This window comes from Lithobates pipiens, unplaced genomic scaffold (assembly GCF_037356315.1).
Source record: "Lithobates pipiens isolate NorthernLeopardFrog02 unplaced genomic scaffold, aLitPip1_a1.2 Scaffold_17, whole genome shotgun sequence".
NCBI classification, from domain to species: Eukaryota; Metazoa; Chordata; class Amphibia; order Anura; family Ranidae; genus Lithobates; species Lithobates pipiens.
The window spans coordinates 16,692,344-16,705,762 of record NW_027507755.1 but is presented as its reverse complement, the minus strand read 5'-3'; the positions used below and the strand labels follow the sequence as shown (position 1 = coordinate 16,705,762).

At 45.1% G+C, this 13,419-nt stretch overlaps 1 protein-coding gene across 1 annotated transcript in view; it reads right to left on the bottom strand.

Annotated features, from left to right (window-relative positions):
* Nucleotides 1-13,419, bottom strand: part of RAB38 (RAB38, member RAS oncogene family) — an 83,184-nt gene that overhangs the window by 27,065 nt on the left and 42,700 nt on the right. Inside the window, exon 2 of the mRNA XM_077485021.1 lies at nt 7,147-7,427. Within this exon, the coding sequence (XP_077341147.1) occupies nt 7,147-7,427 (281 nt within the window). The remainder of the gene's footprint in view (nt 1-7,146; nt 7,428-13,419) is intronic.

Here is a 13,419-nt window from a genome sequence, read left to right as displayed (position 1 = left end):
TCACCCTGCGATATCCAGGCGAAAGACGCTGTGTTTGTAAGTGTCAGATAGGTGAGCAGAACCTGTTAGTAAGCGCCCAGCCGGGCTAGGACTTTTATTTTTGTTGTACTTAGAAAGCACGGTGTTGCTGTATATTTTGTTTGCTGGACTGTTTGTACCACGAATAAACGCCAAGATCTGCTTTATAAATTCCAAGTCTGCTGTGAACTGTGTCCAAACACACCCTACCCCGGGAAGATCCCTTACAATTGGTGTTCGAATGCGGGCAAAGTCGGTTGCTAGGGGCAACGGTGTGGACAGACTTGGCTACAGCTGCTTATGTCTTGGGTGAAAGCTGCAATGACACTCCAGGAACAGTCCAGCAACATGGAGGAGATGCTGAAGCAGTTTATGCAAGTGAGTTTGCAACAACAGCAACGACATGAACAGTCCATGGCTGCACAACAGCAGGCTCAGATAGAGGCCAATAGACGACATGAACAGTCCATGGCTGCACAACAACAACTTATTGAGCACCTGATAGCAAATCGAGAGGCGCCTGTGGTGATGGGAGCCGCTCCAGAGATTTTTTCTGGGAGAAGGACTGTGCAGAAAGCGCTGCAAAAGATGACTGCTGAGGACGATGTTGAGGCCTATCTAACAGTATTTGAGCGCGTGGCTGAGCGAGAGAAGTTACCAGCCGCTGAGTGGGCAGAGGTAATTGCGCCCTATTTAACAGGTGAACCTCAAAAAGCCTACTATGACCTCAGTGAGCAAGAGGTTAAGGACTATACTCGGCTAAAAGAGGAGATGCTTGCCCGACTAGGAGTTACTACTGCAGTCCGTGCCCGGAGGGTACGCAACTGGAGCTACAGTCTGGACAAATCAGCGAGGTCCCAGATGTATGACCTAATCCATTTGGCAAGAAAGTGGTTGGAGCCAGACACTTCTACTCCTGCACAAATCCTAGAGAAGGTCGTGATGGATCGCTACCTCCGAGCCCTTCCTACTGACTTGCAACGCTGGGTGGGACAAGGTGATCCTAAGAATGCAAACGAACTTGTCAACCTTGTGGAGAGGTTCCAGGCGACTGAGGACTACCTCCGTGATGTTCCTGCAGCATCTTCACCTCCCCGGAGCGCCAGATCTGTGCCGTCAGCTGGTAAGAGACTTCCATCTATTGGGGGAGTGTGGAGGGGTGCTGATGGGGGGAAAAGGGCTCAAGTGGTGTCTCAGGGACAAAAGACTGGTGATGGTCCCGGGTGGCTAAGGGGCTCTGAAAAGGACTCCTTGCCAAAGAGACCAGGCCCTATCCAGTGTTGGAGATGCCATGAGGCGGGACACGTGTCGGCCCATTGCCCTCTTACCTCTGAACCCATGGAATGTGACGCTAGCCGGCGTCAGTCACTATTTGCGGAACCATCTTGTGCTGCAGTTCCTGGACTAGAGACTGAACCGCAAATCTGCGATATTACAATCAATGACTTTCCTGTTAAAGCGTTAATGGACTCAGGAAGCCTTGTAACCTTGGTGCATGCTAGCCTGGTGACTGGGGACTTAGAGTCTAAAAAGCATATGAGTGTTGTGTGCATACATGGTGATACAAAAATGTACCCTATAGTGCTGGCTAAAGTCGGGACTGAACAAGGCACCGTACAATATGAAGTGGGTGTGGTTAAAAACCTCATGCATAATGTAATATTGGGGCGCGATTTTCCATTATTCTGGGCTCTCTGGGAAAAAAGAAAAATCCCCAAAAGGAGTGAGGATACCTCTAAGGGGGTTGCCTTGTCCACTGTGAATGATAAAAGTATGCAGGATGAAAATGATTGTTTTCCTTTACAGGTCCTGGCTGGGGAGGAGGAGGCTCCTCCCACTGAGCAAAATATACTAGACTTAGAGGTGTCTAGAGATAATTTTGGGGCTGCACAATTACAGGACCCCACTCTCAAAAATGCGAGAGAGCAGGTTGCTGTAATGAATGGGGTACCTCAGGAACCAGATGCTGAAAAAAGATTTCCACATTTTTCGGTGACTAATGATCTTTTCTATAGGGTTAATAAGGTTAAGGATGAGATTGTGGAACAGCTTCTGGTACCTAAGCCGTACCGGCGTCAGGTGCTTGACATGGCACATAACCATGTTCTTGGGGGACACTTGGGGACTGACAAAACGCGAGAGAGGGTTCTCCAGAGGTTTTTTTGGCCGGCCATATATGATGACATTAAAAAATACTGTGAGTCGTGCCCCACATGTCAGGTTAGTGCCCCAGTGTCACATTTTCGCAGTCCTTTGGTTTCGCTCCCTATTATAGAGGTGCCTTTTGAGCGTATTGCCATGGATTTAGTGGGTCCCATTGTAAAGTCAGCTAGAGGACACCAGTATATTTTGGTAGTCCTGGATTATGCGACCCGCTATCCTGAGGCTGTACCCTTAAGAAACACTGCATCTAAAACAATTGCACGTGAGTTGTTTTATATGTTCTCTAGGACTGGGATCCCCAAAGAAATCCTAACTGACCAAGGTACGCCATTTATGTCGAAAGTAATGAAGGAATTATGCAGACTATTTAAAATCTCACACATCCGTACCTCTGTGTACCACCCCCAGACGGACGGATTGGTGGAGAGATTTAATAAAACTTTGAAACATATGTTGAAGAAAGTGGTGGCAAAAGATGGTCGTGACTGGGATCATTTATTACCCTACCTCATGTTTGCTATTAGGGAGGTGCCCCAAGCGTCCACAGGGTTCTCACCATTCGAGTTGGTCTATGGTCATCACCCTAGGGGTCTACTAGACATTGCAAAAGAGACATGGGAGAATGAGTCCACCCCATACAAGAGTGTTATTGAGCATGTAGCACAAATGCAGGACCGTATAGCCACTGTAATGCCCCTGGTAAGGGAACACCTCCAGAGAGCTCAAGAGGCCCAAAGTAGAATTTACAACCGGTCCGCAAGAATCAGGACATTCAACCCAGGCGATAGGGTCCTTATACTAGTCCCCACTGTTGAGAGTAAATTCTTGGCGAAGTGGCAAGGTCCTTATGAAATTGTTGAAAAGATCAGTGAGGTGAACTACAAGGTGCACCAACCAGGTAGAAGGAAGCCTTTCCAAGTTTATCACATAAACTTGATCAAGCCCTGGAAAGACAGGGAATCCTTGGGGGCGACAAATACTGTTAATAATTTGTCACAACCAATCCCTCCAGTCAAGGTAGGTGATACTCTATCAGTGTCACAGAAACAGGAGGCTCAGGAATTTTTACAGAAAAACAAAAACAAGTTCTCTGACCTCCCAGGGCGTACACACCTCATCCATCATCACATTGAAACTGAGCCTAGAAGCAGAGTAAACCTTAAGCCCTATAGGATACCCGAGGCACGTAGGGAAGCCGTATCTGCCGAGGTAAAACGTATGCTTGCTCTGGGGGTAATTGAGGTGTCACAGAGTGAATGGTCCAGCCCAATTGTGCTAATCCCAAAGCCCAATGGAACTTGGAGGTTCTGTAACGATTTCAGAAAGTTGAATGAGATCTCCAAGTTCGATGCGTATCCTATGCCCAGGGTAGATGAGTTGATTGAGAAGTTGGGTAACGCCAGGTACATAACCACCCTCGATCTCACAAAGGGCTACTGGCAGATTCCACTTTCTGGTGAGGCTAAAGAGAAAACTGCATTCTCCACCCCTGATGGGCTATTCCAGTATGTAGTGATGCCATTCGGGTTACATGGAGCGCCTGCAACTTTCCAGAGGTTGATGGACTTGATTCTGCGACCACATCGTGATTACTCAGCTGCCTACCTCGATGATGTGGTCATTTTTAGCCCTGATTGGGAAAGTCACCTCTGTAAGGTACAGGCCGTGTTGGATGCCATAAGTGATGCGGGGTTGACCATAAATGCCGAGAAGTGTGCTCTAGCCCTAGAAGAGGCCAAATATCTGGGCTACATTATTGGGAGAGGGTTGATCAAGCCACAGCTAAATAAAATTGAGGCAATACAGAGTTGGCCTAGACCCCTGACAAGGAAACAGGTTAGAGCTTTCCTGGGTATTACGGGGTATTACCGTAGATTTGTGCCGAACTTTGCCTCAGTTGCTGCTCCACTAACTGACTTGACAAAGGGCGGAAAGACAGCAATGGTCACGTGGACCCCAGAGGCCGAGAAGGCTTTCCAAAGCCTTAAGTCTGCCTTGTACCAACCACCTGTGTTAGTCACCCCCGATTTCAGGCGAGAATTTCTGGTCCAGACAGATGCCTCTAGCACAGGCTTAGGTGCAGTACTCTCACAAGTAGTGAATGGTGAGGAGCATCCGGTGACGTACTTGAGTAGAAAATTAACCCCGGCCGAGAAAAATTATGCCATTGTGGAGCGAGAATGTTTGGCAGTAAAGTGGGCCCTAGAATCGTTAAAGTATTACTTGCTAGGCAGGAAATTCAAGTTGGTGACAGACCATGCCCCCCTAACATGGATGAAGTTAAACAAGGAGAGAAATGCAAGAGTGACTAGATGGTTTCTCTCCCTACAAAACTTTAATTTCACTGTGGAACACAGGCCAGGGAAATTACAGGCAAATGCTGACGCATTGTCAAGGGTAAGTTGTCTGTGGGGACAAAAGGCTCAGCCCTCCGGTCTGAAAAAGAGGGGGGGGATATGTAGACATGTCACTGGAGAAGTGATCGAGGGGGTGTACATCTCACCTAGGTTGCTACACAGTGTGAGATGGTAAATCCAGGATGGATCAGTTTCTCAGCAGCGATATGCTGCTGAGTTGTTATTTAATTTTGCCGGGCCTGGGTTTATATGGAATGGCAGGTAGGTTTGGTAGAGGGACCTGTCATTCCACATCCCCCGATCCAGTTCTGGGTTTGGGATCAGGTGAGCTTGGATCCTAATTAGCCTGGGAAGCTAAAGGCTCTGTAGGGTCTGCAGGTGTTTGTTCTCAGCCAGGGAATGAACAATCTGTGTGTTGAAGGAAGCTGCAAGCACAGCCACTGCTGGAGCAAAAACTCACCCTGCGATATCCAGGTGAAAGACGCTGTGTTTGTAAGTGTCAGATAGGTGAGCAGAACCTGTTAGTAAGCGCCCAGCCGGGCTAGGACTTTTATTTTTGTTGTACTTAGAAAGCACGGTGTTGCTGTATATTTTGTTTGCTGGACTGTTTGTACCACGAATAAACGCCAAGATCTGCTTTATAAATTCCAAGTCTGCTGTGAACTGTGTCCAAACACACCCTACCCCGGGAAGATCCCTTACAGTATCCAGAGTCTCCAGCCAAAATGGATGGAATTTTCAGTTACTCCCATTAAGCAGCTTTAGGTTAAAGTAGAATTATGGCCTCCCGTTATATAAAACTTTTTGCGGAAGCACTCAATTATTTGTGCATCTACATTTACAGTCTTAGAGCTTCTGCAATGTCACACAAATACCTGTGGATCCTGCCAGTGAAGTCCACTAAATGCAGGATCGTGTGATGGTGTGCCAACTGCTGCACTGCTCTTGAATTTAGAGCAAAGTTGCCACTATCATGTAGGCTGTGCCTGGTTGCACTTCAGTGTGATAAGAGGATGCTGATTCCTATTAGTAATACTTTGTTAAAGAGACTCTGTCACTTTACCCATTCAAGTAAAAATGTCAGTCTCTGGAAATCTCCTCCACATTCATTATACTTACCTTTGCCCAGCTTCCCCCAACTTTGAAGGCCCTCAAGTAGAACTTCTGCAAACCTGTGCACACAGGCTCTAGTCCTGAGGATGAACCCAATACCCTCAGAACCTCATGGTGTCTCAGGGGTTTCCACAAATCACACCTATACATTCCCCAGGGACAAGGTGTGCTTCATGAGACTTACAACACTTGAAGGTTATGGGATGGATACTGGTCACACCAGCCCTGTTAATAGACAGAACCCGCAGGGATGCCAAGCATCTCTTCTTTTCTCTCACTTTCACATCTTTCCACGACTCCAAAATGAAAGGATGTTCAGTTGGTTCATAGTGAGGTTACATGATTTACTAACATTAGGTAGGTTCACACAAGATTTCCACGTAAATGGCAATTCCAACTTCATGGCTTACAGAAGTAATTTCTGCAGACCCACCAAGGCCCGTGTTCCTGTATCATTGTGTCCAGCCCATTCCCACAAGATACTAGTAAAGTTCTTTCTCTAAAACAAGTACTTGCAGAGTCATCATCCTTACTAAGGAAGCCTTTTTCAGAGAAACAGTGCCCAAAGAGAAGAGGAACCTACTCCCTACTTGAACCTCTGCTAGCCTCCCTCCATCTATTTCTTCTATTCCACCCTCCGTTGTGTCTTACCATCAACTGAATACCTCATTATATTCAACCAGTTCCCACAATATACTTGTAATGTCCTTTCTCTAAAACATGTACTTGCAGAGTTCTTATCCTTACTAAAGGGTCCCATTTAAGAAGAAGAAAGGTGCACAAAGACAGGAGGAACCTACTCATCACTTGGAATTTTGTCTGTCTCCTTTTTCTACCCCCCCTCCATGGAGTCCTCCCTCCAACTAAATACTTCCTATGATTGACTGTAAAAGGAAAGGGTCAAAAGAGCCTAATACCCCCTTACAAGCAAGTGGGAAGTTTAAAAATCTAGGTTGCTGCAGACTGGAGTTATGCTTTAAATGGGCCAACTAGGTATCTTGGGATACTATGTGCTTAGAAGTAAATCTTGTACTGAATAAAGTCTTAAGTGCCCTCCTTATCCTGGAAACGTTGATGAAAGCTAAAGGAAGATAGCAGATGCATGTTCTATTTTTTTTCCTTTAATGTTGATCAAAGCTTAATCTTGTGTACCTGGAGGTAATAACCTCAGTGCCCTCCGGATCTTGTCTCGTTCTCTGAATTTCAACCACAGTGCACAATGATGCAATCTGATCACATGAAAAAATGTCCATGATCGTGTAGCCTAGAAAGTCATTCTTGAATGTATACACATACTAACCAGATTATAAAAGGGTACAATAAAATATATTGCCCAGGCAGCAAATCTATCTGTGCAATTTTAAAGTTGATTTGGTACCTGTATATTCTCCAATGATCACTTACTAGTAGTGATCTGTGATTATAGGTCCTCTGTGATTATAACATTATTAATCTGTATTTTACATAATAAGAGCAGGGTCTATTTCTACTATACCTTTGCTGATGTCTCGAACCAGCCAACAAAACCATGCTCCCTGCAGAACTGGTCCATTTTGGTGAGGTTGTTTCTGAAGCCGTCTTTTCCCTGGTCACACTTGTTGGCTAGCAGTACTGTGGATACTGGCACGCCATTAGACAGAGTCAATTTTGAGTCTAAATCCTCTTTCCATTTGGTCACAGCCTCAAACGTTGCTGGCCTTGTAACGTCAAAGACAATGAAGGCTCCTACTGCTTCTCGATAGTAAACTCGAGTCATGTTTCCAAACCGTTCTTGACCTGAAAGATGGAAGAGTTCATATAATATTTGGATCTTTTAGTCATGGCTTATACTGAACTTAGATTATAATAGTGACATCCCGGATAGAGGCTCCAGAGTCAAGACCCATAGATGAAAGAGGACCTGTTTGCCACTTAAGCGTAATTTGTCCAAATATTGACTTAAAGCAAAATTTCGGGAAAAAAGCTAAATTCACCAATTAAATAACTGTAAGAAAACGGTGTTACCTGCCAAATCTTTGGTATCTCTTTTCATTCATTACAGAGATTTACACAACTCTGTCACATAGAACAGTCAGCCTGGACACCTACTACAGTTACATAATACATTTAGGTGTTGTCCCTTTCTGACCTCTAATTAGACAGTGAAGGAGAAGGCAGAGACCAGCAAGCCCATCTCTCCCTCTATCAACATGTTCCTTGTAGGAGATAACACAAGACTCATACTAGGTCAAATCAAGATTCTTGCACCAGTTTATTACACTTAATTATTTGTTACTAAATACACACCTGCACAAATGAATGTGCTTTGTAATCTGCTTGGAGCTCAATATTAATGGAAAATAAACAAGGTAAAAAGGTAATTGCCACAATTATTGTGTTAAGCTGGGGCCAATGGCTTCACCCAGGGCCCATTGTTTAAAAAGTATTCTCTCTTGTTCTTTGGGAATATCACTAATTGTTAAGTATGATCATACACAGCCCAATAAATGCAAGGGAAATTTTAGATTTGACTTATACTTGTGAGAAGGCTGATATTAGATCTACTAGAGCAGGGGTTCTCATCCTTTTTACCTTGGAGGAACCCTTGACAAAAAGTTTGAGATCTAGGGGAACCCCCTAAATTATGTTAGATCTACAGCTCATTGAATATTGGTGTGATTGTTGAGCTGTGATATAACACTTATTTTAAGAAATAATAGAACATATTTTAAAACGTACCTATTTTATGTGAAATTTGTGCTAGCTTCTTTGCACACAGATGATCAATTCTGGGTTGAACTTGAGATAAGCAGTGTACGGGGTGTCAGCAGGGCACAGGAGGAAGCAGGGCAGAACACTGAGGGTCAGCAAAGCAAAGCACAGGGGGTCAGCAGCGCAAAGCATAGAGGGCATCAGGGCAGAGCACAGGGGATCACAAGGGCACATTACAAAAGGTCAGGGGATCACATCACATGGGGGGCAACAGCAAAGCATATTGCGAGAGAGGCAGCAGCAGGGCACCTTACATGAGGGGTACAGCAGGGCACGGTAACATGGTGGCACAGCAAGATATGTTAACATGGGGGCAGCAGGACACATTATCAGGGGGGTACAGCGGGATACATTAGCATGGGGTACAGCAGGACTCATTAACATGAGGGTACAGCAGGACACATTAACATGGGAACACAACAGGACTCATTAATATGAGGGCAGCAGGACACATTAACATGGAGGCAGCAGGACTCATTAACATAGGACACAGCAGAACACATTAACACGGTGTACCGCAGGACACATTTACATGGGGGGGCAGCAGGACACATTACATGGGGGGGCAGCAGGACACATTACATGGGGGCAGCAGAGTACATTAAGATGGGGGTAGCAGGGTACATTAACATGGAAGCAGCAGGATACATTACATGGGGGTAGAAGGATACATTAACATGGAGGCAGCAGGACACATTACATGGGGGTAGCAGAGTACATTAACAGGGGGGCAGCAGGACACATTACATGGGGAGCAGCAGGACACATTACATGGGGGGTAGCAGAGTACATTAACATGGGGGCAGCAGAACACATTAACATGGGGGCAGCAGGATACATTACATGGTGGTAGAAGGACACATTATATGGGGAGCAGCAGGACACATTACATGAGGGGTAGCAGAGTACATTAACATGGGGGGTAGCAGGACACATTAACATGGGGGCAGCAGGACACATTAACATGGGGGCAGCAGGACACATTAACATAGAGCACAGCAGGACACATTACATTAGCTAAGCTGTACCCTTCACATGCAGAAGTCCTGTGATGGCGCACTGTTCCAAGTCAGCCTTCCTCTCTCGTCCATCCCATTTGATGTTACATACAAGCACCTGGGAGGGACAGGAAGGGAAGGAGGAGATGCTGGGACAAAACCTGTTTGGTGCAGGTACCTAGAGATATAGAGATGTATCAGCACACCTGCAGTAGCTTTCTGCTCCTCCACTCTGCTCACACATGTATTTTAAGTGACACCTGCACCCTGTTATTCCTGTTCTGGTGTCATCAGGACAGGAAGTGAGGGGAAAACTCACTCACTCTTAACCATTTAAAAATGAAAACAAAGAAATAAAAGTATGCACTCATTATAAAGTAATTAAATAGATTTAACAGTATAAATAGCATAAGTAGCTGTGTCTGTCTTGATTGAGGTGCTTATAGTGGCTATGCCCTGCACAGCACAATTGTGAATAGTATAGGGATTGGATTAGGGCTCTATTGCTCAGCGCTGTTGTCTAGCATTGTAACCATGCTTACAGGACCACAGGACACAGTGGAAGTGGTTATTTTCCTTTGCTGTCAAAGTGACCTCTCTCTTTGACACATGACAGTGTCAAGTGTGACAATAGACCTAATCCCATAGCCCCCAATTATTCCTGATTTCAAAGGGCTGTCCCTGATTTGGAGCAATGTCCCTCTGTCCCTCATTCCTCCTCATTTTTCCCTCATTTTGGATTTTGGTCTGATCAATATAGATGTATATAAAATGCACTTTTTATCTATCAAAAATAGTTTTCCAGTGCTAAACCTTTCAACTGATTTCTAAATTGCTGCATTTGTAAATTCCAAAAGCCAATATAAAGGAATAGCAGTGGTAAAAAAAAAACAATTGTAGGTTTACCCAATCTTTTTTTGTACAATTCTCCTTTAAAGGGGTGTGGCAGGGGGTGTGTCCTATGCCTGCATACTTTTGCTGATAGGTGTTCCTCATTCCCATCTCAAAAAGTTGGGAGGTATGTAATCCTAACATAAAATGACAGGCAGCAAGAGCCCTGTTAGCATAGTTAGACTGTTAGGGCTCATGCACACTGCAGCTCAAAAAAAGTTTTATTTCTCTGCCTAAAAGCTTGGAGAAGGTCACATATTTTTGCATCCTTTTTTGCGGTAGTGAGGGGTGGGCCCGAGTCCCGCTGTCTGTGTCAATGGACTCAGCAGCGGAACCCGGGAGCGAGCCCGCATGAGTGCCCCCATAGGAAGCAGCTTCATGGGGCCACCCACTGAAGAGGAAGGGCCTGCAGCGCCAGAGAGGACCCCAGAAGATTAGGATCAGGGCTGTGCTGTGCAAAACCATTGCACAGAGCAGGTAAGTATAGACAAGTTTGGTATTTTAATAATAAAAAAAAAACATGTATGGTGAGCTGAGAAAATATCCTGAATTGTTTTTCAATTGCACAAGGATGTTGATTGTGACCTTTGATGAACTTATTATTAAAGTGGTTCTTCACCCTAAATCTTATCCCTCCCCCCCTCCGGTGCCACAATCGGCACCTTTCAGGGGGGAGGGGGGTGCAGTTACCTGGATAATCCAGGTAACTGCACCCACTTCCGGCCAGACTGCCGCAGACCCCCGCAGACACCCCGCCCCCCCCCCCCCCCCCGTTGTGTTCTGGGAAACACACAGTTCCCAGAGACACAGCGGGGGACCATAAGAGACGCGCAGCCCGACTCGCGCATGCGCAGTAGGGAACCGGGCAGTGAAGCCGTCATGCTTCACTTCCCGATTCCCTGACAGAGGATGGCGGCGGTGGCTGCAGCGAGACGAGCGATCGCTCGTCATCTGCCGCCGACATCGCTGGAACCTGGGACAGGTAAGTGTGATTTTATTAAAAGTCAGCAGCTGCAATATTAGTAGCTGCTGGCTTTTAATATTTTTTTTTTAGGTGCAGCTCCTCTTTAATTATGGATTTTTTTTAAAGTATACACTGTATGTGTATGTGTATGTGTATGTATATATATATATATATATATATATATATATATATATATATATATATATATATATATATACATACACTGTTTGTGTATGTATATGTATATATATATATATGTATATATATATATATATATATATATATATATATACACATACATATATATATATATATATATATTTTTTTTTTAATTGTTATTATTATTCTGCAAATTCTACAAATATAGTTTATTACTCTGGCCACAAAAATTGGCCACAGAAATTGCTGTTGTTGTGGCCAAATGTTGTTTCTTCCATTGGCCAATACTTATGGCCAAAGTAAGAAACATCATTTGGCCAGTGACGGCTGCTCATGCAGGGCCCCCCCCAATCCATGCGTCTGGCCATTAAGCACATGATTAGAGCCTGAGGTGGGCAGGTTTGGTTGCCGCCCCCCCCCCCCCTCAAAATATTGAGCACCAGCCGCCACCGCATTTGGCCACAGCATTTGGTCACAAAATTTAGCCAGAGAAAGATGTCCAAAGTAGAACCGTTGACCACAGCATTTCCACCAGGATTTTCACAGCATTTCCACAGTAGGGCCACTGGGAACTTCCTGTACCTCTCAGAGCTTCAACTGAATAGACAGTATTTTCGCATCACATTTAAGCCCTTGTACACACGGTTGGAGATTCCAATGGAATGTGTCTAATCGGACCGTATTGTCGGATAATCCGACTGTGTGTGGTCTCCATCGGACTGTTTCCGTCAGAATATCCGACGGACCAAGTTTTCCAACTTGTCTATAAAATTTTCCGACAACATGCTCCGATCGGACATACTCCGATCATGTGTAGCCTACTCCAACGGACAAAGTCCCACGCATGCTCAGATCAAATTCCTAGACCAAAGCTATTGGCTACTAGCTTGAACGTAGTCCCGTCGTAACGAAATAACGTCATCAAGTTATGTACAATCAAATTTTCCGACAACTTTGTCCGACCGTGTGTATGCAACAGTTTGGGACAAAATCCGTCAGACAAAATCCAACGGATTTGGTTGTCAGAATGTCCGACCGTGTGTACAAGGGCTTACATGAATCAGCAAGGAACACTATCTGTGAGAACAAGCAATGTATTGCCTTTCTCAACCTTTTCAACACAGAGGAACCCTTGAAATAGTTCTCTGGTCTCAGGGAACCCCTGCTAAATATTAGAAATCTACAACTCATGATACATTAGTGTGATGGTCAGTGGGAAGAATTACCCCCTCACAGGTAGCTAAAAAGATCAATGGTGTGAGTGGGAACTTATCTGAGAGGCAGAAATTTGTCCAATGCTGAAGGAACCCCTAGCAACTTCTGGAGGAACCCTGGTTGAGAATCACTGTACTAATAGATGGGGGGGGGGGGGTGCAAAGGAGGTAAGTGACTAGCAACAGCATGATTCCAAACATCTAACATCAGCTCTGGTGGAATGGAGACAACCTAAAACAATAACCACCAAAGGAATATACACCTATGAGGGCTACCAATTTCAATACAAAATATATTTATTGGACATACAGTATGATTAGCATTGGCAAGGGTGAGGAACCCCTCCTCACAGAAAAAACACCTGGGGGACACCCCATCAGCCTTGCCCTGACACCCCCCCTCCAAAATGGAATGGAGACAACCTCCCTAGTGGTGCTCACTTCTCACCAATGGGGCCCATAGGCAGCCGCATGGGTACTACTGCTATGGCTGTAGTTACACCACTCACTGACTAGTAAGGTTTGCACTCACATGACGCAGAGCAAGCATGGCTTCTTCCATTCAGCAAATGGTAGCTAAACACTGCAGACTATTGTTGTCCAGGCAGCAGGTACTGCAGTTATATGTCAGTTTATTACTGTGAAGGCTTTGCACGTGGCTTGAACTACGCACAGTTTAACCATCTCGAGTTCATAAGCGTATCTCATGATCACAGCGAGTGAACTTTATCAGATGAGTGCCAAAGTCGTGTCACATGATGTGTCCACCAACAAAGGCCTTGTTATAGGCC